General features: G+C 35.1%; 1 protein-coding gene across 1 annotated transcript in view; it reads right to left on the bottom strand.

The window, feature by feature from the left end:
• Positions 1-26,385, bottom strand: part of MPP7 (membrane palmitoylated protein 7) — a 234,541-nt gene that overhangs the window by 164,845 nt on the left and 43,311 nt on the right. Inside the window, exon 2 of the mRNA XM_023536171.1 lies at positions 9,169-9,324. Coding sequence (XP_023391939.1) covers positions 9,169-9,205 — 37 coding nt within the window. The 5' untranslated portion in view covers positions 9,206-9,324. The remainder of the gene's footprint in view (positions 1-9,168; positions 9,325-26,385) is intronic.

Genomic DNA, 26,385 nt, shown 5'->3' with positions numbered 1-26,385 from the left:
ATACAAAAATCTCTTCCAGAGGATTAAAAGCAAAATGGAAATAAAAAAGGAATAACTCTGTAACCATGTCAATTATTTCATAAATAAAATACAGAAAACGTTAACCACAAAGAAAAATGGTGTTCAACTACATTGACATGTATAACTTCTGCACATAGAATAAGGGAGGCCAGCACAAAGAATGAGAAGAGAAAACACAGAGTAAGACAGTTTTAACACATATAACAAAACTGACAAAGTCCTGGAATCTAGAAAATAAAAAATGTCCTGCACATAAGACAATACAATAGAAAAATAAGTGAAAGACTTAATTGGTACTTCACAAAAGAGAAAACCTAAATGACCAAAAATGAAAAGGTATTCAACCTCATTAATAACCAAGAAATGCAAATTAAAACTACAATGAACTATCACTATACATCTACCAGAGTGAATGGCAAAATTTTTAAAGCCTAACAATAGCAAGCAACAGTGAGGATACGGAGCAAGAGGATCTCTTCCATACTATAAAAGGCATTGTAAATTAAATTAGTACAAATTCTCTGGAAAAGAAATTGACATTCTCTTCTAAAGTTGAAGACACTTGTACTCTCGGATCCAACAATTTGACTTCTAAGTATGTCATCTATAGAAATACATGTTTATGTGTACTGAGATACAGGACAGAATGTCCTTAACAAAACCACTCGTAAATACCAAAACACTAGATACAATCCAAATGACAATCAACAGTGGAATGGAGAAAAAGTCGTTCATAACTCTTTCTTTACAGTTTTACAACTGAATATTACACAACAATGAAAACTGAACAAACCATACCTAAACACAGCATAGGCTGTCATACCATCTCGACTAAAAAAAAGTCACAAAAGGAGGCATAAAAGCTGGTGGCATTTGGGGGCGCTAATTAAGGCTGAGTTGCATGGAAGATAAATTTAACTTGAGAAATACAGTTGTATAGTGGAATAGAGTTACACAGCTCATAACTGTTGTATATATTTAAATTATCATTAGCCATCCTAGGGGGAAAAAATTTTGAGGATTACTCCAACAGCCCACCATGCTGCTTTGGTTGGGTTCATGACACAAAGATGAAGGCCCAGAGGATGTATCAATATACGACCGTGTTCTATAGCAACCAGCATTGGAAGTAAGAGTAGTTTGAGTCAGAAGCTAATTTGTAAAACTTCTACCAATCACTAGAGTTGTAAAATATGTAAGAAGAATCTACTCTCATTTGCGCCAAGTCAAAATGGAAATTCTCTTCTGTCAGGAATATATTTAATAATGCACCACATATTATTTTTCTTTTTATTGGGAATCACACAAAGTAAAATGTATTAGCATTTCTGCATGAAGTTCAATGCTATTTGTATCCAAAGTTTTTATCTTTCTGCCCTCAGAACTCCTAAACTCTTGTAATATCCTGGGTGACAGCAGTGTCTTTTGTCCTAATGAGGCAACTCCTGGTGGGCTCCTGGATAGCTGCAGGATTGGGGCTGGTCCCTGAAAAGGTCAAGCCATGATTAGCAGCTTGGAACTTTCCATCCCACCCCCCACATCCTTTGGGAGGGGGAGACGTGCTGGAGATTGAGTTAATAACCAATTATTTTCATTAACCAATGTCACCATAATAAAAAATAAATAAATAAAACAATAATAATCAAAAATGCCTATGTGAGGAATTCCATCAAAATCCCAATGGCATGGGAATCAGTTGAGTTCCCAGGGTGGTAAACACATCTACGTGCCAAGAGGGTGGCATACCCCAACTCCACAGGGAAAGAAGCTCCTGGGACCCTTCTAGACCTTACCCTATGTATCTCTTCATCTGGTTAATTACCTGTATCCTCTATTATATCCTTTCTTATATAATAAGCTGGTAAACGTACATAAGTGTTTCCCTGAGTTCTGTGAGCTGTTCTGGCAAATGATCAAATCTAAGAAGGCTCACAGAAACCTCTGATTTGTAGCCAAGTCAGACAAAAGTTGTGGGTAACCTGGGGACCTATTACTGGCAACTGGCATCTGTCGTGGTCAGGGGAGTCGTGTGGGACTGGGCCCTTACGCTGGGATCTGCGCTAAACCCAGTTAGTTTCAGAATTGAATCGTAAGACACCTGATGTCACAGAGAATTGCCTGGTGTCGGTGGGGGGGACACACATCTGGTGTCAGAAGCACTGTGTGTGAGAGTAAAGGAAAAATACAAGAATTTAGATTCGATTACCTTTCTCTTAAACAAAATGTTACAAAATCATATGAAGAGGCAATTGAAAGTAGATAGCCAAAAAATATAGAAAACACAGAGGTGTGTCAGGCAACTCATAAATAAAAATTTATGCTCCTCTCCTGGATTTTGTAATATTTATGCATCCACTTTATTTATAATTTGTTTTCTCATTCAAATTAAATAGTTACCATCCTTTAAAAAGTCCATATAGTGTAATTCTACTTATAAAATTTAACAGTCAAAATTAAACCATATTGCCTAAGGATGGCTACATAAATCAGAAACCAGGTTTATGTAGTGTGAGATAGAAATTTTTTTTTTTTATTGTCCACCTCTAAGGAGATTAAGAAGATTGTGAATGAGAAGAAATACACAGGCTTCTTTTAGAGTGTTAGATTTCTTGATCAAGATGGTGGTTGCATAGATGTTGGCATTATAACCACTTTTAAAACTGTATTATACACAAATACAGAGGACAATCTGGTGCCGGCCAGAAGGGAGGGGGTTGCGGGAGATGAGAGAAATGGGTTAAGTGTTAAAGAAGTACAAATTAGTAGTTGATAGATGGTCACAGGGATGGGGAGCACGGCACAGGGAAAGCAGTCAGCAGCAATGTAATGGCTAGGTGGAGAGCCAGATGGAGGATACAGTAATAGGAGGGATTGTTTTATTGACTATATAAATGTCTAACCAATGTACTGTATACTTGAAACTCGTAATAAGATTAAATGCTTTAAAAAAGAAAAAACCGCATTATAAAAGTTTTATGTGCATTTCTGTATATATATTTCACATACAATGTTTATAAAAATCATAAAGTTATAAGACTAAAATCACATAGGTACTATGCAGGATAGGAATGATTCCATAAGATTAAAAAGAAAAAAGAATGGAATTATGACAGGAATAAAAGTAAGATCGACTCTGATAAAAGTTGTTTTCCATGGAGGAATAGGTTAATAACCTGATGCTGTTACACATGTACGCAGGAACCGAATAATTAAGAAAATAGATGGTCAATGGTGGTGGCCAAGTCTCTCACTGTTGGAGTAGGAATTTATACATAAGCAAGGGAAGGCAGCTAGAACGATCAATTTGCTAATGGATTAGACTTCAGCAAGAATTAGAATGTAGCTTAATTTAGTTACAGATGATTGAGCACAGAAATGTTTCTATATGTGTCTATACACACACACTGGTTAGAAATACATATATGTATTTCTTTGCCCTGTCAGATGAGAGGGCCAAGAAAAATCAATACTCCAGTAGCAGTATGTAAACCTATCACCCAGGACTTGGGTCCTAATCTCATTCCCCAGTAAAAGGAACTAGAGCTCTTTAGAAAAATGGCAGATTCTAGGACTCGGGCGCTATAAGATGATCCTAGAGCATCTTAGAGTGCCAAAAAATAAGGAACTGCTAAAAACAAACAAGCCCAAGCAGCCAACCGAAAGAGCTCCCAATGGCCAAAGCTGAAACAAAGTAAAGTAGTATTGGATTACAACCCAAAGTATGAATAAATATCCATGAGTCCACATAGATATGAATAAATGACCGAATAAATTAATAAATGAGAGAGAAGAAACAAAGAATGCGAAATAATTTATACAGATACTTTACCGTAAAAAGGGGGTGGGGGAGCATAACACCCTACTCTGTTAGTGTGGGCACACGCAGAGACCTCCATCCAAAGAGGGCAGTATGGAAAGCGTAGGAAGAGAGAGTGACTTTACAGAAGAAAAACTTGGCCAGGTGATCGACATCAGCAGTCATAAAACAAGTTGATAGTACGTACCCTAATATGGTATGACAATGGAACTTTACATCAGACAATTCCAGTAAAGAGGAATCCTACAACACACCTGACCAGGACTTCTAGAAACTGTCAAAGTCATCAAAAACAAGAAAAGTCTGAGAAAACGTCACAGCCAACAGGAGCCTAATGAGACAATGATAACTAAATACAATATAAAATCTTGGAACAAAACAAAAAGATGTTAGGGGAAGACTAAGATAATCTCAAAGTATAGATTTTAGTTAATAATAATGTATCAGTGTTGATTCATTAACTGAATGTAGCAAACTAAGATGTTAATGATCCAGGAAACAAGGTATAAGGTATATTGAAACTCTCTGTATTATCTACATAATCATTCCATAAATCTAAAATTACTCTAAAAATATAAAGTTTATTAAATTTTTTTTAAAAAAATCAACAAATCTCAACAGCCAAGAAAGAAAACCCAGAACACATGTAATGCTGGTATATGACAGAGGTAATATTACAAATTAATGTCAAAAAGATGTGCTTTTAAATATGTGATTCTTGATGTAGGAAATTAAGATTATTGTTTCACTTCACCTCTAAATTAGTTGAACTAAAATTCCAAATGTGTAAATCCAAATTTTTAAATTATTAAAAGAAAATCTTGGAGAATATCTTCATGAAAGGAAAGGCCATCTTAAGCAAAAGAGAAAAAGCATTAACTATACAGAAAAGATTAATTTGTCTACATAAAAGTCTTTAACTTCCATAAAAGAAACGATACTAATTAAGGAAGAAAGAAAAGGACAAATGACTGGCCACAAGAAATGGTGTTCAAAGGATTAATATACAAAATACCAATAGAAAAATCTGCAAATAAATAAGACAATAATAAACCAATAGAAACGTGGGGAAAGGATATGTGTAGACAATTCACAGAGGAATAAGTGGCCATTAAACAAATAGAAATATGCCCAATATCAGTAGAAATGCACATTTAACACCTAAGATACCATGTTTTCCCCCATCAGATAGGTAAAAAAAAAATTATGAAAACTGATAATACAGAATATTGGCAAGAATGTAAGGAGAAAGATCTCTAACACATTGTCCATGGATTAAGCGGTTTAACCACTCTGGAAAACAATTTGGCAACATCCACTTAATGTACACACCTTTTCTCTCAAAATATTACAAAAGGAGCAAAACCAGCATTTTCATTGACAGTAGCCCGGTTCGCTAAATTGTGATATTATGGAAAACAATGTGCTAGTTTAAAAGAATGGGGCAGATATGCTCATGTATGTAGAGACAGATACAGACAGGCCATGAAATACCTCTTCGAGATACATTATTTGGTATAGAAGGAAAGTTATAGAATAATCCATAAAGTATGATAGAATCTGCGATTTAAAAATAAAGACAAAACAATATACTATGTATGCACATCTATGTATGTATGCAGGTGAATAATGTACAGAAAACTGTTGAAGGATGTCCCTCAAAATGAGACGGAAAATGAGCCTGAGGGAGAAGAAGGGTAGGTAGTAAGGATTCCTTTCCTTTTTTATCTAGGCATCTTTAACAATGAGAATGCTTTTTATGTATTCCCTGTGTAATTAAAACTTGTCTTTCTTAGTGAAATAAGTAGAAAGAAGAGAGAGAATTGGTGAAATTTTACATTGAAAGTATTTTCCTTTACAGATGTTTTCAAATTTGAGGGGTAGATACATAGAATAGTGATTGCTGGGTCATATGGTAATTCTATTCTTAATTTTTTGAGGACCCTCCATACTGCTTTCCATAGCGGCTGTATCGATTTACATTCCCACCTGCAGTGTATGAGGGTTCCTTTTTTCCTACAACTTCTCCAAAATTTGTTATTACTTGTCCTGCTGAAGAGTGCCATTCTAACAGGTGTGAGGTGCTTTCTCATTGTGGCTTGGATTTGCACTTCCCTAATCCCTAGTGAAGTTGAGCATCTTTTCATAAGTCTGTTAGCATTTATAGGTCTTCTTGGAAGAAATGTCTGTTCAGATCCTCTACCTATTTTTTAATTGAATTTTTTGTTGCTGTTGAGTTGTATGAGTTCTTTATACATTTTGGATATTAGCCCCTTATCAGAAGTATTGTTTGCAAATATCTTCTCCCATTCAGTTGGTTGCTTCTTAGTCACAGTGGCCAAGACACTGAAACAACCAAAGAGTCCTTCAGTAGATGACTGGATAAATGTGAGAGAGAGAGATACACATACATACATACACACACACACACATACACACATACACACACAATGGAATATCACTCGGCTGTTCAAAAAAAAAGATTAAAAACTGCCATTTGTAACATGAATGGTTCTTGAGATAATCATGCTAAGCGAAATAAGTCAGATAGAAAAAGTCAAGAACCACATGATTTCACTCACATGTAGAATATAAAACTGAAAGCAACAAACGAACAAGTCAAACAAACGAACAAAAATTCATGGACACAGACAACGGTTTAGTGGTCACCAGAGGGAAGGAAGGACGGAGGAAGGTAGAGAAGGGTAAAGGGGGTCAAATATATGGTAATGGAAGGAGATTTGACTTTAGGTGGTAAAAACACAATGCAATATATACAGATGATGTATTACAGAATTGTACACTTAAAACCTATGTAATTTTATTAACCAACCTCACCCCAATAAACTTAATTTTTAAAAAAAGTATTTTTCCACATTGAGTATTGTGTGCATTGTAGCTGCTGTTAGTCGGGTACTGTTTTCCTGCCACATGATGGATCATCTGTTCGTCAGTGATGCTCACTAACTCTGTTCCCCTGGAGACCTGATAAAGAAACAACAGCAACAACGTTGCTAAGCAACACTGCTTACGGTACACGTGACCCCTGACTGGTAAATAGTACCTGGTCTACAATGAACTGTGAGGGAACCGTAGTAAGCATCTGATCGGTATACCATACTTTGAGACTTCCCTTCATACAGTGACTCTTGAAACAGGCATGTCTCCTCTGCCTGACTCAAAACTTGCTGGGACATACAGGTCAAAAAATATCACAAAGCCAAGTGTGAGTCACATAGGCATTTTAGATTTAAGCCAAGTGAGCCAGCTATGTGTGGAAAAGTCTTTTTCAAATTCTAAATAGCCTACACTATTTTTTATGACTGACACCTAAACTGCCTTATAAACTATAAATACTCCATTTTTAATCATTCCCCAGGTTAGATGTAAGCAACACTGTTTTGCATCCAATTAAACTAAGGCATTTTTTGATGAAAACCAAGGCATAAACTTAAATTCATTACACAACTGCAGTAAATTTATGATTCAAATAAATTTTATCTATAATTTCCCAAACCACTATGGAAAGTTAACTCATTCATTTTATATAGTACAACACAGTGTGGGACTATATAAAAACTAAAAAGAAGAAAAGTTTTTCCAAGGAGCTGGCTTCCAACTTAATGCCTTGATAAAAAAGATTTTTATGTAATTTAAAAATCAAAATTACTTCCTAAGAAAAACTAATCCTCAGTGTAAATCATAGTTAAAAAAAATCATTCTTGATGGATAAAGATGAGACAAAACTTGCCAAAATGTAAGCGTGAGTATGCTTTAAATAGCAAAGAGTGGTATTTGTAATACTGCAAATGAAAATGCCAATGGTAACAATACAACACAAAATCAAATCTGTGATTTGGCTTTTTAAAACTCGCGATGCCAGTGACTATCCAGTGTGAGACAGCTATGTCAGCTAGTTAAGAACGGTATTAACAGAACCAAATTCAGTATGGTCAGTGCAACACACAGAACTTCCTCTTTAATCATACTCTATGTCACCGCTTCTCTTGAAGGATCTTAAAAAGGAATGGTGTAGCTCCCCAAACCCACTCACATTCTGTTTTACTAGTCCTAGGATCCAGGAATGTGCATTTTTTAAAGTGCTGATTCTGGGGAACCCAAGAATAGGACTTCAGAGGGGCAGTAACTATGCCCACCTCACTTCCTGAATCCGGTCAGAAGACGTGGGTTTCACGCACACATACGTGCTTTTTTGGAAATCTTTATTCTAAGTGTCGCTAAGTCTTACAATGAATGATAAGGTGAAATACATCTGTTTTCACTGAATTCCTTAATAACGTGTATCAACTTCAGAATAGTTTTGACCCCTGGTGACAGGAAGAAAGAAAGTGAAAGAATGGGGTAGAGATAATGCTTTATTTCTTAAAGAAGAAAAAAAGTGAAAAGTCTGAGGCAAGTATGGCACAAAGTTCCTATCTGTCATGAAAGCTGAGTGAAGGTTCGTGTGAGCATCGCGGCACAGTAGGCCCCCTTGCCCGTGGTTTCAGTTTCCACTGTCAACAACGGCCTGAAAATATTGAATGAAAAATTCCAAAAATAAGCAATTCGTTAAGTTTTAAATGGCGCACCATTCTGAGTGGTGATAAAATCTCAGGCCATCCCGCTCCATCCTGCTTGGGACATGACTCCTCCCTCTGTCCAGCGTCTCTAGATGCTCCCTGCCCATGAGTCACTGAGTAGCCACCTGTCATCAGACTGATCGTCACAGTCTTGCAGTGCTGGTGTTCAAGTCACCCTTATTTTACTTAACAATGCTACATTCGTATAACTTTTATTACAGCATATTGTTATAATCGTTCTATTTTGTTATTATTGTTGTTCGTCTCTTACCATGCCTGATTTGTAAATTAAACTTTACCGTAGGTATGTATGTACAGGAAAGAACACAGTACATATAGGATTTGGTACCATCTGTGGTTTCAGGCATCCACTGAGAGTCTTGGAATGTGTCCCCCACAGGTAAGGGAGAACTACTGCGTTTGCCACGCTTTTCTGTATGTTTAAAATACGTACTATTTCTTAAAGAAATCTAAATGCATAACATTATTCATAACATTATTCCAAAAGGCCCAACAGTACAAGAGCATCAATCAGCACAAGCCGCCACTACCTGGAGGAAGCAGCTGTCAATCAATGCCCTTCCTTAACTTCTATCACAGAAGGGTGTATTGATTTTATACCCCTCCTGTTGGTTACAGAAAAAACAAGCATGACCTGTTTGCACCTGTTTAAAGCAATGTTGTTTTTCACTGTGAACAAGAAGATTTAAGTAAGGATGAAAGAAAAGTGCCCTTCTTGGGGTCACATACCTGTGTCACTACCAGATCCTGTTGACAAAGCTGGCATGATGCAGGCTGCAGTCTGGACACCGCACTCCAAACACTCTGCTCAGAAAAGCCGCAGGGAATTCCAGCTCAACGGCCTGCAGCCACTCTGTCAACCAAGTATTATCACACAGGCCGTTTCTACAAAGAAAAGGCACATTTTAAACATGATAATAAGGAAGACTGCTAAATTACAATATTCTGTAACTAATTCTTATTCCAACACACTCCAGAGAGATCGTAATTCTTCAGAATTTTTTCTACATACTACATGTAAATATTAAGTGTGAGAGTTTTTAATTTTGATGTGATGTTTCTACTTAAAAACATGAAAGCTCTTCATGGATGTTTCAAGGCTTCCTTAAAGATTTTTACCATTGGTTTGAGGACTGTTGAATGCATAGATGGAGAATTTAAAGAAGATTTGTAAGCCAACGTCATTCTAAAATTCCCCTATTATAATTCTAAGTCATATTTCTAATGTAGAACAGAGACTCTATAAATTGTTAACTTATGACTAATTGTAATTTTAAAAAATAGCTCATCCTAACATGACAACTTCAAAGCTCTCTAACTGAAAACTGTTAATAACCTCGAAATACTAGAAATGAAGCAAGATGCTATTATAGATCTCAGTGTCAATAATCTAAATGAAACCTAGCAATCCAAGCTAATATACAAAAGTAAATTCTTTTAGTAAAAACTAAGTTTTGATGTATTTTGGAAAATAGCAGAAAAAAAATTTTTTTTTCGATGACTATTTTAACTAACAATCATCCCAAAATAAGCAAGAAGGGTACTTCTGTAGAGTAGCTAAAAGCAAGAGACTCTAGAGTTTGGCCTAATCTCAATTCCTGCTAGCTCTGTGATCTGGAACAAGTTATTTAATCTTATTAAGCTTTAATCTCTTTATATGCAAATGGAGATAACAATTTAGAATTGTCTGATAATTAAATACACTAAGGCGTACAACACAGCTTTTGGCACATGGCAGGCAAACAATAAATGTTGGCTGTTAAGAATGGAGTTGTTTAATTCAGGTAATGAGATTATAAAATGCAAACATAAAAGAAAGTAGCAAGATTAAAATTTATACTGGCCTGACACCTACAAGGCCATGTGGTTTAAATTTGGACCACTGCTGCCTAATAACGGAAAATACACTACATTTATATTTTTTAGAAATCAGAAGAACCACACAATGTGTTTAAGTTTGTTTTTAATGCATTTTCCCTAGTCCTCTATAAAGCAAATTCAGTAATTTAAAAGCGTATTTTAACATACATTAACAAGAAAAACAGATATTGTAAACACTTGAAAAACTGCCTCGATTCGATTATTAAAGCCTTTAAATCCATGATTCATATTACAGAAGAAAAATGGGCTTGCCAAATTTCACTTGAAAAAGTCCAAATTGTAAGATTCTATTAAAGCCTTCTAAATTAGCTTTTTAATTATCAAAGTGAATGTTAGTATGAAAAAATTCACCATCAGATAGACTGTCTAAGATAGTCTATCTGGTGCAATGTCTTGAATTTTGTATTATTACAAAGGTAGACAAAGTTCAAGTAGAAATCCACACAGAGAGGAGTGTTAATTAAAAATATGAGAGCAGTCATTTTAAGCACCAAATGAAAATATAAATCACTACGCTAAAAAATAAAAATAAGAGAAAAAGACAAAGCAAAGTTTCATTAATGGTCATCTCTGAAGTTGTTTTCCCCAATAATTTAAAAAGGCAACTTTGCTTTGCTTTTATAAATTATTCTAACAATCAGGATTCAGATTCAACTTCATAAAAGTGCTCCTAAATTCAAACACAAAGAAATTCAAAAATAGACCACACATAATTTAAAAAGAAACAGTCAATAAATAGACTTTTATATGGCTGCTGAAAAAAATAGAAGAGGAATTTGTGAAGTATATACACATTTCTACCATTAGGACAATAGATATGTACGTATGTGGGTAGGTAGTTATTATATGTGTGTATGGAATTTATAAACTTTTTATTCTATGAGAAAAATCGTAATAATTTGCATGGTATATAGACTAACTACAGAAATATACATACCATGCAAACTCCCATTTTCTACAAACTTAAAAAAGCTACAGTGTTTCACTTTTATAAACCATAGACACCATATGAGCAAACTTATGCTAATATCACTCTATTAATACTAGGACAACCTTACATTCCACATTACAACATTTCTGAGTTGATATTGCTACCATATATACGTACATACATATATGCCATACATGAAAGGCCTTAGCATTTCTCATTTTTTATTTCATAATGAACACTCAGGTTAAATTTTTCCAAAGTCATATTATTTAAGAAGTATATGGTACAAAGTAATTATCTTCTCAGAACAAATATATTAATAAGAAATAAGAGGTTTGATAAAATCCCAACCACTAAAATGCTCAATATTTTGTGGAACGAAGCAGGGTTTAACTTTCAAACTGAACTAAATTTTTGTAGTAATCATGTTATTTTCTTTGGCTAAATTTATTGAAAATGCTTTGGAATTTGTCAGAATCCCGCCATAATTATTACTGACTGTTGTATGGAATCGATTTACTACAACACAAAAATACCAGCTGTTACAGTATGTCCTGAGAGGGATTACCGAATATTCTTAAATTGAAGTTCAATACATCTTTCTATAAAAAAGAGAGAGCCCCAAATGCCAGGAACATAACAGTGGTATCAAATGCACCTGAAGCATTTACAATACCCAATAGAACTATTACAACCATCCTTTAAAAAGGCTTATTTTTGAAATTTCATTATTCCAGTTGTACCTTGCTTCTATATATCACACTGTATCAGGTTCATTTGGCATCTATCATGTGGAAACACTGAAATATGTGAAGGTCTACGAGCTTACAATGTCCAATTTCTACCAGCCCCGGATAACCCTTAGGGCTCCCGCGGCACTTGTGACATCTAGTGGTCAATCGCATAAATGCAAGTGTTTGTAGCAAAGTGAGTTTTCAATAAAGAATTGTCTTAATTGCACCCAGTGAAATAGCCATCTGCAAAAAAAAATGTATATACACACTATTAAAGAAACGCACACTCTTCTTGTGTGTCTCCTCTACTCCCAATACTCACTTCAATACAACTTCACTTCTGATGCCAGATGTGGTTTTCACACATCAAACAATTCTACAACATCAGCGAGTGCCTACAATTTAATCTAATTCTGACACAATCCCACAGGTTAAAGGCTCAATCCTACAGGACTTCTCCTCCACCTTCACATGTCAATCGAAAGTCCAGGGTGTCACCTGTGCTTCTGATCAATTAACTATAAATCAGAGGCTCCCACAACTCCCTCCCAGGCTTTGATTAATATGCTAGAGCAGCTCAAAGGACTCAAGAAAACATTTACTTACAAGATTATTGGTTTATTATAAAAGAATGCACTCAGGTACAGACGGATAGAAGAGATATATAGGGCAAGGTATGTGGAAAGGGGCACGAAGCTTTCATGTCCTCTCCCCACACCGCCACATGTTCACCAACCCAGCAGCCCTCTGAACCCTGTCCTTTTGGATTTCTATGGAGACTTCTTTACACAGACATGATTGAGTAAATCACCGGCCATTAGTGACTGACTCAACCTCCAACCTGTCTCCACCAGGAGTAGGACTGCAAGTTTCAACCCTCTGCTCAAGGTGGATCCCCTGGCAACCAGCCTGCAGTCTTACAGGCTTTCCAAAAGCCACCTCACTAACATAAACTCAGGTGTGACTGAACGAGCCACCTTTATCACTCTTGACACTTAGGTAATTCCAAAGATTTTAGGAGCTCTGTGAGGAAAAAAAAAAAAAAAAAAAGAGGAAGACCAAATATATATTTCTCATTATAAATCAATTATTTATATTACACACACCCATAAAATTAATGCAGATGAACAAAAAAGAAAGTACTGGACGCCATTTGCAAAGAGATTTCCCCTCAAGTTAGGGGAAGTATTCAAGAATATTCAAATTTTTCATTGTCATCACAAGTATTTAATGATCATATGAACATTCTATCATTTCAGGCAACCATGACTATACCCAGATCCAACCGTAGATTACTTCTCCATAGACAAATACTCTAAAGTGACACTTTCAAAATCTAACAGAGCAATGGAATAACACAAACAAGAGTAAACCTTTATAAATCTAATATAAAAAAATTTTTAAAGCTCGATTTTTGCAAATCTAACATCAAAGATTTTTAAAAAGCTAAAAAGATTCACTGGTTATATGAGCAAATGCAAGCGGCAAACTGGTATCTGTTAACATTCAAACCTTCATAAATGATAACAGTAAGAAAATAAAGGAGGCAACATATAGCTAAGTGGCATAAATCTGCTTATTTAAAATGGTATTTACACCAGCATTTCTGAAAGTGTGGTCTGCAGACCCCAGTAGATTCCAAAACCTTCTGAGAGAGGTGCACGAGGTCAAATTATTTTCATAAAAATATTTTAATACTTTAATAGTAATTAACGTATTAGTTACATTAATTAATATTAATTATATCAATATTTTAAGAATATATTAATTTTCACTTTTTATAAAAATCAAAATATTATTTGCCTTTCACACTGCATCCACATTTGCACCAATGATGGGCAATGGTGGGCAAAACCACTGGTACCAAATAGAAATCATTCCTCCCTTAAAAAAAAATAAAGGAAAAAAGTTCACTAATGAAGCAGTAAAAATTAATCATTAACTGACAAGTATCCATCTTTTTAATATTCTGTGTGATGAAATGGGAAGTTACAGAGAAAGTGCTGCTACAGTAAATGAAGTAATGGCTGGCTTCAAGAAAAGCACTTGTGAGGGTTTCTGTAAACTGAAAGTCATTTTTTCATGTAACGCCATTTTTACTTGAAACCAGTAACTGAAAGACAAATTATTCAGGCTATTCGGATTAATCGGGCTTGAGTATTTGGTAAACATTTTCTTGCAAATTAATAGAGTGAGTCTGGGACTTCAAAGAAAACTGACAGCATGTGTTGCTGATGTTAAAACAAACTTTCAAGCAAAACCCAGAATTTTAGAAAACTTGCATCCATTAGAGGCTGTCCTCACTTTGTAAGGTACAGTGTTAACCGAGAAATGCAAATATGCTGGAACCCAGTCGCCACTTTGCATAGTTCCACTGGCCTCCCAAAGGATCATCAGAGAAGTCAGTAGCGATATTAATAAATGTGATTTCTTTTATACTGTGTCAACATGTGGACAGTAAACCAGTATTTTCAAAACTATCAATGCATATTAGAAAATTATCCATGAATAAAAGATTCATTCAAAGTACAAGCTAGACTGATGTATTTTAAAGCTTCAATATGATAAATTTATTGAAATTTTCAGATTCCAATTGCAACTCCCTTTAAGAAACAATCATGCAACAAGTTTTGGTGTTGTATCAAAAAATACCTACGATTAATTGAACAGGCTATTAAAATAGTCCTCCCTTTTCCAACTGCAGATCTGCATGAGGCTTGACTTCTTTCGTATCCTTCAACCACAACATATAGCAACAAATTGAAAGAATACACAGAAATGAGAATATAACTGTCTTCTATTAAGCCAAGCGTTACAGAAAATCCATGTTTTGGGGAAAAAGTTATTTTTCATAAAAATATTATTTATGTTAACATGTAATAAGTTTAATAGTATATTTAAAGGAATTGAAACTTTTTTAATTTCCCAGTTTTAATTTCTAATATCAATATAATCCTCAAAATTCTTTGGAGTATTCAATAATGTCCAGAGACCCGACTCCAAAAGCTGAAAACTACAATTCTATGCCAAGGGTGGGAAAACATTTTCTGCAAAAGGCAGATAATGAACGTTTCAGGCTCTGTGGTCCACATGGTCTCTGTCTCAATGCAGACAATACAAAAATGAGTGGGCATGACTGTGCTCCCCTAACACTTTATTTCCAGACACAGGTAAAGGATGAGGTGTGCTCACCACCATTACTCCTTATCTACTCGTGACTTCAGGATGTAAAACTAGCATGCTTCCCAGTAATATTTCTATTGGTTATTATTTAAATATTCAAAGACAGTAAGTTAAAATGTTTTCTATTTTTTATTATGCAGGAATGTATGCAAAATAGTAGATATGTAATTTAAACTATGTAGTTCCTAATTAATAAACAAAATCACATTTCAATTTTGTCTAGTCCAAGAATCAGAATCTGTCACTATACATGGAAAATCAAAAATATGCTTACGACTGGCAACCCATTAGGACATTTTATGTAAAAAGATATGCTTTATACAACCGAAAACGCACATGAAAAAATCCTAGATTTCAAGCAAAAGGGAAAAATTATGAATGATGAAAACATCCCACATTTTACAAACTCAGCAAGGTTCAGTTATTATGTAATACAAAAGTCACATATCTCCTTTCCATTTGTGGAAAATACCAAAGCCACAGAAAAAAATATCCCATTGAAAAAAATCCTATAAAACTTTAAAGACTTAAAAGAGGAAACGAGAGAAATGCCGCTTTATAATGCCCAGACTAACACACCCAGGGTTTAAGGCTGCTAGGCAAGCCCACCAGGAGTCCGGAGCTCTCGCCCAAAAGCAGCCCCGTGGCCAGGAGCGTGTGACGGCCTGCCCTGGTCAGGGCTCTCGGTGGGACAGCACACGCTGCCACAGTCACTCACTCACTTGCTCCTTGTCTGGAAGCACAGGTGTAATGAATGAACTAGCACTCACAAGCAATGGCCTCATCTCAGACTACCCCAACCATCTACCACAACTAGTACACCAGGACCCCGGTATTTTTTCTCAGACAGTCCTCGTATGAAACCAGCAGTGTTTCTAGTGCTGGGCACCTCTGCCATCTCTTCACAGTAGGATGTTTCTTCTCTGACAATGGCCTTTTTTTCCCTTATATTTATTTTCTAACACCCACTACTAAAAAGTGTTGGATATTCTTCAAGATTACACCATTAACCATCAATGAACCACTTTTTTTTTTTTTTTTACTGTATATTTCCTCTAATTGTTGGGGGCAGGGGAGAATAATAACTTTATTATACTTTTATACTTTTCTTGACTAATTCTTAATTTCAGATCCATCCCAGCATTCCACCAGCATTCTCTTAAGTCCTCTCTATTGGAAAAAACAATCTTGTAGCCATTTTTTATAATTAAGATACATCGATGTAATTTTATGTGTTTGTTGGGCTTACTTATGCACTCCCCCACCCCCACTAGATTTCCTTGAGTATGGAACCCTATCATCATACGTCCCTAAACTGCGTAACAGCCCTATTCAGAAGTACTTCTATATGTGGCCAACTCCAGTCTTCCAAAAGCTCTCCTTTCCTTCAAGGTCAGAGTAACCTCATTATTTTACTTATGGGGAGACAGCACTGCCTAATAAAAAAAAGCACAGATTTTGAAATGAGACAGACCAGCTCTGCCTCACTGACTTGGCAAACTTGGCCAGGCTGTTTAATGAAATGAGACTAAATGCAATGACAGAAGTAAAACACCTAACCTAGAGTAGCCAATCGACAGATGACAGCTTTTATTAACACTTTTCAACCTCATTTTCATCACTCTATTTCTCACTTCCTCTAATCTAGCAAACTTTTAAGAGGTCCTGTAATGAAAAGAATACAGGCTTTGCTGGGAGACAGACCAGTCTCTTGTTTCTACCGCTTACTATATGCACAACGTACAGGGTATAAGACCTTGGGAAACCAAATAAAATAATTTAAAATATATATGTATTATATATATGTATATATAACACACACACACACATATATAAATGTTAGTGACGGACAACACTGAGTACACACAATTTCTCAGACTCAACATGCATTATTTCATTTAATTCTCATGATGATCCTATAATGTAAGCACCATTATCATCATCTTAACAGATGAGGAAACTCGATTTTAAGCAACTTGCCCTAAAGCCCACAGTTTGAAAGAATGCTAAGGTCAGCACGTAAGAAGCTAATACCTACATTGGTGACCACACTACACAATGCTACCTCTTAACTCTATCATTTAACCTTTCACATTCAGTTTTCCCAGCTGTCAAATGGAATTAATATCTATGAATCATTTACTTGTTTTTAACGGCTAAATCAAACTACACATCTAAAGCACTGGGAACACAACAGATGCTCACATCTTAGCTCCCCTTAATATCCCTGTTTTATTTGATTCTCTTTATTTACAAATAAGAAAACTGCCCATTTCGTATCCATATCCTCTAGCTTGCTCTGCAGTCACCTGATAGAGTGCCTTCTTTCATAGACCCAAAAACTTAGGTAGGTTTGGAAAAAACTATTTCAGCCTTCAATCCACTGATTTCAGACACTTAGAACTGGACCACATCTACAAAGTCATACCTTTATAATAGGCACAGATACTTCCAAAACCTATGGTCACACCTTGCAAGCTGTCCAAGGATACTGCTCCTCTATGTTCTATACAATTATAGTAAATTATGTCAGGAGCTCAAGAACATAATTCTAACTCTACTGAATCACTATGAACGAAATGCCACCATAGCATTAACCATAAATCATAGTTAGCAATTTCGAAATTTCATGAGAAGCCTAAAAATAAATCATCCAACACAGCAAGTCTTATTAAACTATGGATCACTCCCTTTACAAATTAACATGTATAAAAATAGAATAAGTATTTATTAAAGAGTTAAATTTATTAAATTTTAACAGAGTTAACAAAGGTATAGACCTTTAGCAATAAAGCCTCTCATGGAATGAAACTAGAAATCAAAAACAGAAAGATAAAAATCCACAAATGTGTGAAAAGTAAGCAACATATTCTTAAACAACCAATGAGCCAAAGTGGAAATCACAATATTTTAAATTAGAAAATATTTTGAGACATATGAAAATGAAAAAATACAACATATCAAATCTTATGGGATGCAGTGAAGCTGTGAACACTTACATTAAAAAAGAAGAAAAATCTAAAATCGATTCAACTTTACAACTTAAGGAACTGGAAAAGAACAAAGTTAGAAGAGGAAGGAAATAATAAAGATTAGAGCAGAGATAAATGCAATAGAGAACAGAAAAAAAGTTAAGGAAACCAAGAGTTAGTTTTTCCAAAAGACTGACAAAATTGACAAAGCTTTAGCTAGACAAAGAAAAAAAAAAAAAGACTCAAATAACTAAAATCAGAAATGAAAAAAAGAGACATTACAACTGATGTCACAAAAATAACAAAGATTACGACAGACTATTAACAATTTTATACCAATAACTTGGATAACCCAGAATAAATGGATAAATCCTAGAAACACACAAGACAGAATCATGACAAAATTTAAAAATCTAAGAAGACTAATAACTAATAAAGAAATTAAAACAGTAATCAAAAAATTCCCAGCAAAATAAAGCTCAGATGGCTTCACTGGAGAATTCTACTGAACATTTAAAAAACTAACACCAAACCTCCTCAAATTTTTCCCCAAAATCAAAGAGTATGTAATACTACTAAGCTCCTTCTATGAGGCTAGCATTACCCTTATGCCAAAGCCAAACAAAAAGACCATAAGAAAACTGTAGACCAACATCCCTGATAAATATTAATTCAAAAATCATCAAAATATACTATCAAACCAAATTCAACAGCACATTAAAAGGATTATATACCATTACCAAGTGGGATTTATCCCTGGAATGCATGGATGGTTCAACATGTGAAAGTTGATCAATGTGATGTACCACACTAGCCAAATAAAAAACGAAACCAAGTGATCATCTCAATTCATTAAAAAAAAGCATCTGACTAAATTCAATATCTTTCATGATTAAAACAATAAACTAAGAATAGAAGGAAATTATCTTAACATAATAAAGGCCATATATGAAAAGCCCACAGCTAGCATTATACTCAATGGTAAAAGACTGAAATAAGATGAGGAACACAGCAATGATGCCCACTCTTGCCATTTCTATTCAATGCACTAGAAGTCATAGCTAATGCAATTAGGCAAGAAAGAGAAATAAAAAGTATCCAAACTGGGAAGAAAGAAGTAAAATAATCTCTGTTCACAGATGACATTACATGATCTTCTATGTAGAAAACCCTAAAGATATGACACCAATAAAAGTTATTAGGACACTAAACCAATTCTGCAAAATAGCGGGATACAAAAATCAACACACAAAAATCAATTAAGTTTCTATACTTAAACAATGAATAATCCAAAAAGGAAATTAAGGAAACAATCACATGCACGATAACATCAAAAAGAATAGGCACTTGGGAATACATTCAACCAAGGAGGTGAAAGACCTATATACTGAAAAACTATAAAACACTGCTGAAATTTTAAAAGACACAAATAAATAAAAATATACCCTGTATTCACAAACTGAAAGATTTAAAATTGTGAAAACATCCCTACTACCCAAAGCAATCTACAGATGCAATGCAATCCTTGTCAAAAATCTCAGGGACATTTTTTGCAGAAATAGAAAAACTACCCTACAATTTATATAAAATCTCAAGGGACCCTGAAAATCTAAAACGACCTTAAAAATAAAGAAAAAGGCTGGAGGCCTTGCACTCTGATTTCAAAACACATTACAAAGCTACAGTAATGAAAACAGTGTGATTTTGCATAAAAACAAACAGACCAATGGTACAGAAAAGTGAGCCCAAGGAAAAAACCCTCAGGCACATGGTCAAATGATCTTCAACCAAGATGCCAAAACTACTCAATGAGGACAGTCTCTTCAACAATTGGTATGGGAAAAACTGGCTATCCACATGCAAAAGAACTATGTTGGACCCTTACCATACACCGTACACAAAAATTAATACAAAATAGACTTAAACATAGGACCTAAAACTGTAAAACTCCTAAAAGAAAACATAAGGGAAAGCTTCATGACACTATTTGGTCATAATTTCTTGAATATGACACCAAAAGCACAGGACGCAGAAGTAAAAATAGACAAATGGGACTATATAAAACTTGAAATCTGCAAAACGAAGGAAACAATCAACAAAGTAAAAAGACAACCTAAAGAAGGGATATTTTCAAATCACATATCTTATAAGGAGTTAATATCTAGAATACATGAGTTCCTACAACTCGACAACAAAAAATGAATACAAAATGAAGAAACGACTTAATGAGACATTTCTCAAAAAAACACATGCCAACAAGCATATGAAAAGATTCTCAATATCATTAATCATTAGGAAAAGTATAAATCTAAATGAGATATCATCTCACACCCATTATGATGGTTTAGTATCCATATAACAGAAAATAACAACTGCTGGTGAGGATGTGGAGAAATTGGAACCCTGTGCACTGTTGGTGAAAATTTACAACAGTGCAGCCACTCTGGAAAACAGTACAGAGGTTCCTCAAAAAATTAAGAACAGAATTACCATATAACTCCACGGCAATTGCACTTCTGGGAATAATTCCAAAAGAATTGAAAGCAGGGTCTCTAAGATATATCTGCAAATCCATGTTCATTGCAGCATTATTCACAATAACCAAGAGTTAAAAGCAAATCAAATGCTCAAACAGATGAATAAACAAAATGTGGTGTGTGTATGTATGTGTATGTATATTATACGTATGTATGTATGTATGTGTGTATATGGAATATTATTCGCCTTCAAAAAGAAGGAAACCCTGTCGCACCCTACAGCATGGATGAACTTTGACACATTATGCTAAGTGAAGTAAGCCAGACACAAAAAAAAATACTGTGATTCCACTTACATGAGGTACCTAAAGTAACCAAACTCATAGAGACAGAAAACAGAATGGTTGTTGCCAGGGACTAAGAGGAGGGAGAAATGAGAAGTTGTTTATTGACTACAGAGTTTCAGTAGTCTTAAGTATATTCGCATTGTCATGCAACAGGTCTCCATAGGTTCTGAAGACCTGTTGCATGACAATGCGAATATACTTAAGACTACTGAATTTCAAATGGTTAATATGGTACATTTTATGTCATGTGCTTTTTACCACAATGAATTTCAATGAGTGCAAACACTTGAAGACAGACTAAGGAAGAAATAAAATTACTCAAATTGCCAGAATAGTTGCCCAATAATCTAGAGATTATCGTCAGAGACAGGAAAGTTTAATTCTAGCAACAGGCAAACTGGTTTAAGCAACAGTTGCAAATAGAAGCCAGTCTTCATAGGAGGGCGTGTATGGCTGTCTTGGAACTCAAGTATGAGACACACAAATCACTATTGTATTTAGACTCACAAATAAACATTTTGTAAGAGGGGAAGTACTAATACCAGCAAATTATGCTATGAATTTGGGATATAATAAATGGTTTTAACCATCACTACCAATTATGAATGACAACCCATTGTTAAACCAAAGAATATAACGTGGTGGATTTAATAATACTCATTTATTTTGGAAATTTTCGATTTGTGGTTAGACAATGTTGCTACCCAACAAAATTTCTGTTGTTGGAATCATTTGCTACTGAAGCACAACTGAGACCACCTTGACTGATACAATGATCATTTGCAAAAGTCAATGTATAATTTTTAAATACTATAAATCACTTACTCTAAGTATTTACAGTGTTATTTACTAGGTACGAATTAATATTGTGTGGTTCAACACAATAATTCCTAAAAACATAGCTTGCTAAAAACATCTTCAATGAATCTGGATATTTATAAACATGATTTCATGTATTCGTTGACTAGACAACAGAAATCATGCAAATTGTCCAATTTTGTCAGTTTCTCAGGCCCTACAACCTACCTAGCAAGAAATAAGCTTTCAAAAATCAATTCTCGTTTGTATAATGTTAATTATATCACAATGCCAAAGTTAACTGTATTTTCTCATTAAGGACAGCACTAAAGACGTAAACTAAACACAATACACAATGGTTGTTAATGAATATTTACATATATATTTTTAAAGCTATCACAGATAGTGATAAAAGAAAATATGCAACCTAAAAGCACTGTTCATTTATGGCACAAACAACTTTACACTGTTAAGTTTTCATCCATGGCTGTCTGTCTTTACACTGTAAGGGGAAAGCCTCACTTTTTTGCATGGGAGCTTGTGTTTATGTTGCCTAGATTCTAACATATTCATCTACTTTAACGATTTCAAAAGCTGAAATCAAAAGGGAATAAGCCCCTTAAAGAACAATTCAAGACCTAATGTTATATTATACATAAAAATAGTGAATCCTATATTAACTAAAAGAAAATCAGCCCTTCATGTATTAAATAGTAAAGAATCTCATATTTGAAGTCACTTAAGGGCAACTTTAAGAGTGTTTCATTGTTCACATACCTTTAATGTTATTTTCTTCAACTATGCCAACACTTAAACTTCATTAATATTAACTGCCAAAAGCTATTGACTATATTTTGAAATTTTTAATTTGCATATCCTAGCTCTGAGAAGTATTTTTGTTCCCCGACTGAAACAAATGAATGGAAAAGGGAAAAGTTAACATTTCCAAAGTTTCATGTGAAGATGGAACAAAAATTAAGTTGCCAAGGAAAGTAACATGCCAGTCATCGTTCAAAAACCATGAGAAACGTTTATACAAAAGAACGTTTCACAGAACTTCGCAAAGCCTTTTAGTGTACTTTTAGACACAATGTCTTATACTAACACACTCTGGAAAGATACAATATGATAAAGAGAAACTCCCTCTATGATTAATTAATTTTTGTCAAGAAATCTTAGGGTTAGAGGAGGAATCTGACTTTAAAAATAAAAAAACAGTGTATGCAGTAAAGGAAAAAAATTAAAGACCATATGGAAGCCAGCTGTAAGTCACTTCATATTCATACATTCTTGAGAGAAGACAGGCCCACACAAGAAATGGCAAATGACGCACACTGCACATCAACACAGCTAAAGTGGTTCAAGTTTCACAGGTCTTTCCTCAACTGGCATCTTAATAGAGTCCCTTGGCCTCCCTTTCTAAAATCTCCACACACCTTCACTCTCAATGTTTCTTTTTAGTGCTTAGCATAATCTAATATGAGACATGCGTATCATTTATCTTGTGTACTATCTTTCCTACTCGAATATAAGTCACTGAAGGGCAGGGACTTTTGTCTGTGTTGCTCACTGTTGGAATTCTTACTGTCTTAGAATAGTGTTTGCCATAATAACAAGCAGCTCCATCCGTATCTGTTGAATGAACGAATGAATGAACACTGGAATCTCTACCAATTTTAGCTATGGTATTATACAAGATAGTTTATGCCTCTGTCTACCCCCTTCCTAGTTCTCCAGCCCAAAAGAGGAAGAGTTGCTCATCTCATTGATCTTAATGTAAAATACTTATTAGACCAAACGTACACTAAACAAATTTCCTCCTAATTAAAAGATATTAAAGGGTCAGCATCTACATCCAGGGCCTGTTGGCATTTCTGGCTTCCTGCTCTCCCCATCACCACCCTTCACTCCTGTGGTAAGTAGATCATACTAGTGCCAGTTCACTTGCCTGCTACTCACTCTCTCCATCACCCATGGGTTGGATCATACTTGTGCTAGTTGTATACTTGCTTTTTTTGTTTTATTTATTTGATGACATTGGTTAATGAAATCCAGTAAGTTTCACCTCTACATTTTAACAGCAAGGCGTATATATATTTACATTGTGTTCACCTCCCATAGTTAGATTTCTTTCTGTCACCTCATATTTGACTCCCTTTACCCCATCTACCAACTTTCTGCCCCCTGGTAACCACTATTATATTGTCCATGTCCGTAAGTCTCTGTTTGTCCTGTTCATCTGTTGCTTTTAGGTTTATACCTATCATGTGGTTTTCAACTTTTTTCAGTCTGGCTTATTTCGCTTAGCATGATTATTCAAGGTCCATCTATGTTGTCACAAATGGCAGTATTTCATCCCTTCTTACGGCTGAATAATATTCCTTCATATATATGTACCATAGCTTCTTTATCCAATCATCTACTGTAGGACACTTGGGTTGCTTCCATGTCCTGGCCACTGTGAATAATGCTGCCATGAACATCAGTGTGCAAATATCTTTTCGGATATGAGTTTTCAAGTATTTGAGGGTAAATACTCAGTAGAGGGCTTGCTGGATCATATGGTAGATCAATTCTTAGTTTTGTAAGGAACTTCCATACTGTTTTCCATAGTGGCTGTAACAGTTTGCAGCCCCATCAGCAGTGTATGAGGGTTCCTTTTTCTCCACATTCTCTCCAACATTTGTTATTACTTGTACTGTTGATTATGGCTATTCTAACAGGTATGAGATGGTATGTCATTGTAGTTTTGATTTACATTTCCCTAATAGCTAGCGATGTTGAGTATCTTTTTGTATATTTGTTGGCCATTTGTATATCCTCTAGGGAGAAGTGTCTGTTCAGGTCCTCTGCCCATTTTTTGATCGGATCATTTGTTTTTTTTGTTGTTATTGAGTTGTATGAGTTCTTTGTATATTTTGGATATTAGACCCTTATCGGAGGCGTTGCTTGCAAATATATTTTCCCATTCGGATGGTCATCTCTTTACCTTGTTGACAGTTTCTTTTGCTGTGCAGAAGCTTTTTAGTTTGATGTAGTCCCATTCATTTACTTTAGCTTTTACTTCCCTTGCCTTTGAGGTCAAATTCATAAAATTCTCTTTAAGTCCGAGGTCTTTGAGTTTAGTTCTTATGTTTCCTTCAATGCATTTTGTTTCAGGTCTTATATTCAGGTCTTTAATCCATTTTGAGTTAATTTTGGTGCACACCTGCTTTCTCACACAAACTCCTGCCAATTTGGGCCTTTAGCATGATCCAAAGGCCTGGCCCTTCTTCCTCCTTTTGGCAGAAAGCTGGCCAGCTCCTCTGTAATCACCTGTCTCTCTTCCAGTGAAGAAGCCCACTGCCTCAGCCAGGAACACTATTTTCTTCAACTATTGTGTGTATTTGACTTTTTTTTTCTGGTTAAAAACATATTCTACGTTTTTTAAAGTTTCTATTTAAAATGTAATAGCATTTACCATATATCTATCTCTTGAAAGTCTCAGAGGAGAGGAGGAAAATACTGTGTAACCACAAATTAATAACAGTAAACCAAGCCTTTGTGTTTTTGTGTATTCTCTTACTGGATATAAAAGAAACCATTATGTTTACCCCTCTCCCCTGAATCCTAACTTTCCTACTTTTATCTCCCTGAATGTTTCTCCCCAGGTGTCTTTATTTTGTAGAGATGCTTGCTGAGGTAATTAAGGAGGGAGAGCAATTATATCTATAATTTACTCTAAAACACTTCAGTAGATTGGTAGGTAAGTAGGTAGGTAGGAAGCATATACAGCAAATGTTACCAATTGTTGGGTCTAAAGTGGGCATATGGGTATTTACTGTACTGTTCTACTTTTTTTTTTAGTTTTAAAAAAGAACTTCTAGGTCTCCCGGCCTCTCCTACCTCAGAGCTATGTGTCTCTCTAGGATCCTAATCAGCCCACTTAGCAAATGCAATGACCCTCAAATTGGTCTGTCCCCACCTCCAAGCCCTCCTGCACAGTATTGTCTTTCTAAGTTAAATGATTGCATTACTACTTTAAACAAAGTTATCAGATGACTCAACAGCACTCTCATGGTAAAGTTAAAATATCTTAAAATCGCACACGCCCTCCATCCTCTCCAGTTTCTTTCATAGCAAAAATCACAGCACATTCTCCTCAAATTTTCTATAACAGTACCTGCAGATCTCTGAAAACACCATATTATTTTATACCTGTATATTTGCTCACTCTAGTTCCTCTACCTGCTTCAAAGATGGGCTTAACTGCATGTCTGTCATCACATTGCCTAATAAGAAACAGTGTGAACAAAAAGGTCCATCATATATGAGTGACGAGAAAGTCTCAATTATACATTGATACATTCTCTTAACCATACCCGGATATTACTATTCAGCAATTCCTTTCAAAATCAGCAGGGGGTGCCATAATTTCATTTTTTAAAAAAAGAAAATTAAAGTCATGCTAACAAAAGCAAGTTTCATAACTTCAGATGGAAGTGTTAAAAGGTCTAAAAAAATTGTTCCCAGTTTAATTGCTATATATCATTGTATAAGTTTAAAGTGTACAGCATAATGGTTTGACTTTCATATGTTGTGAAATGACTGCTATAAATTTAAATAGCATCCATTATCTCATAA

This window comes from Pteropus vampyrus, unplaced genomic scaffold (assembly GCF_000151845.1).
Source record: "Pteropus vampyrus isolate Shadow unplaced genomic scaffold, Pvam_2.0 Scaffold150, whole genome shotgun sequence".
Lineage (NCBI taxonomy): Eukaryota > Metazoa > Chordata > Mammalia > Chiroptera > Pteropodidae > Pteropus > Pteropus vampyrus.
This window is presented reverse-complemented; position numbering and strand designations above follow the sequence as displayed.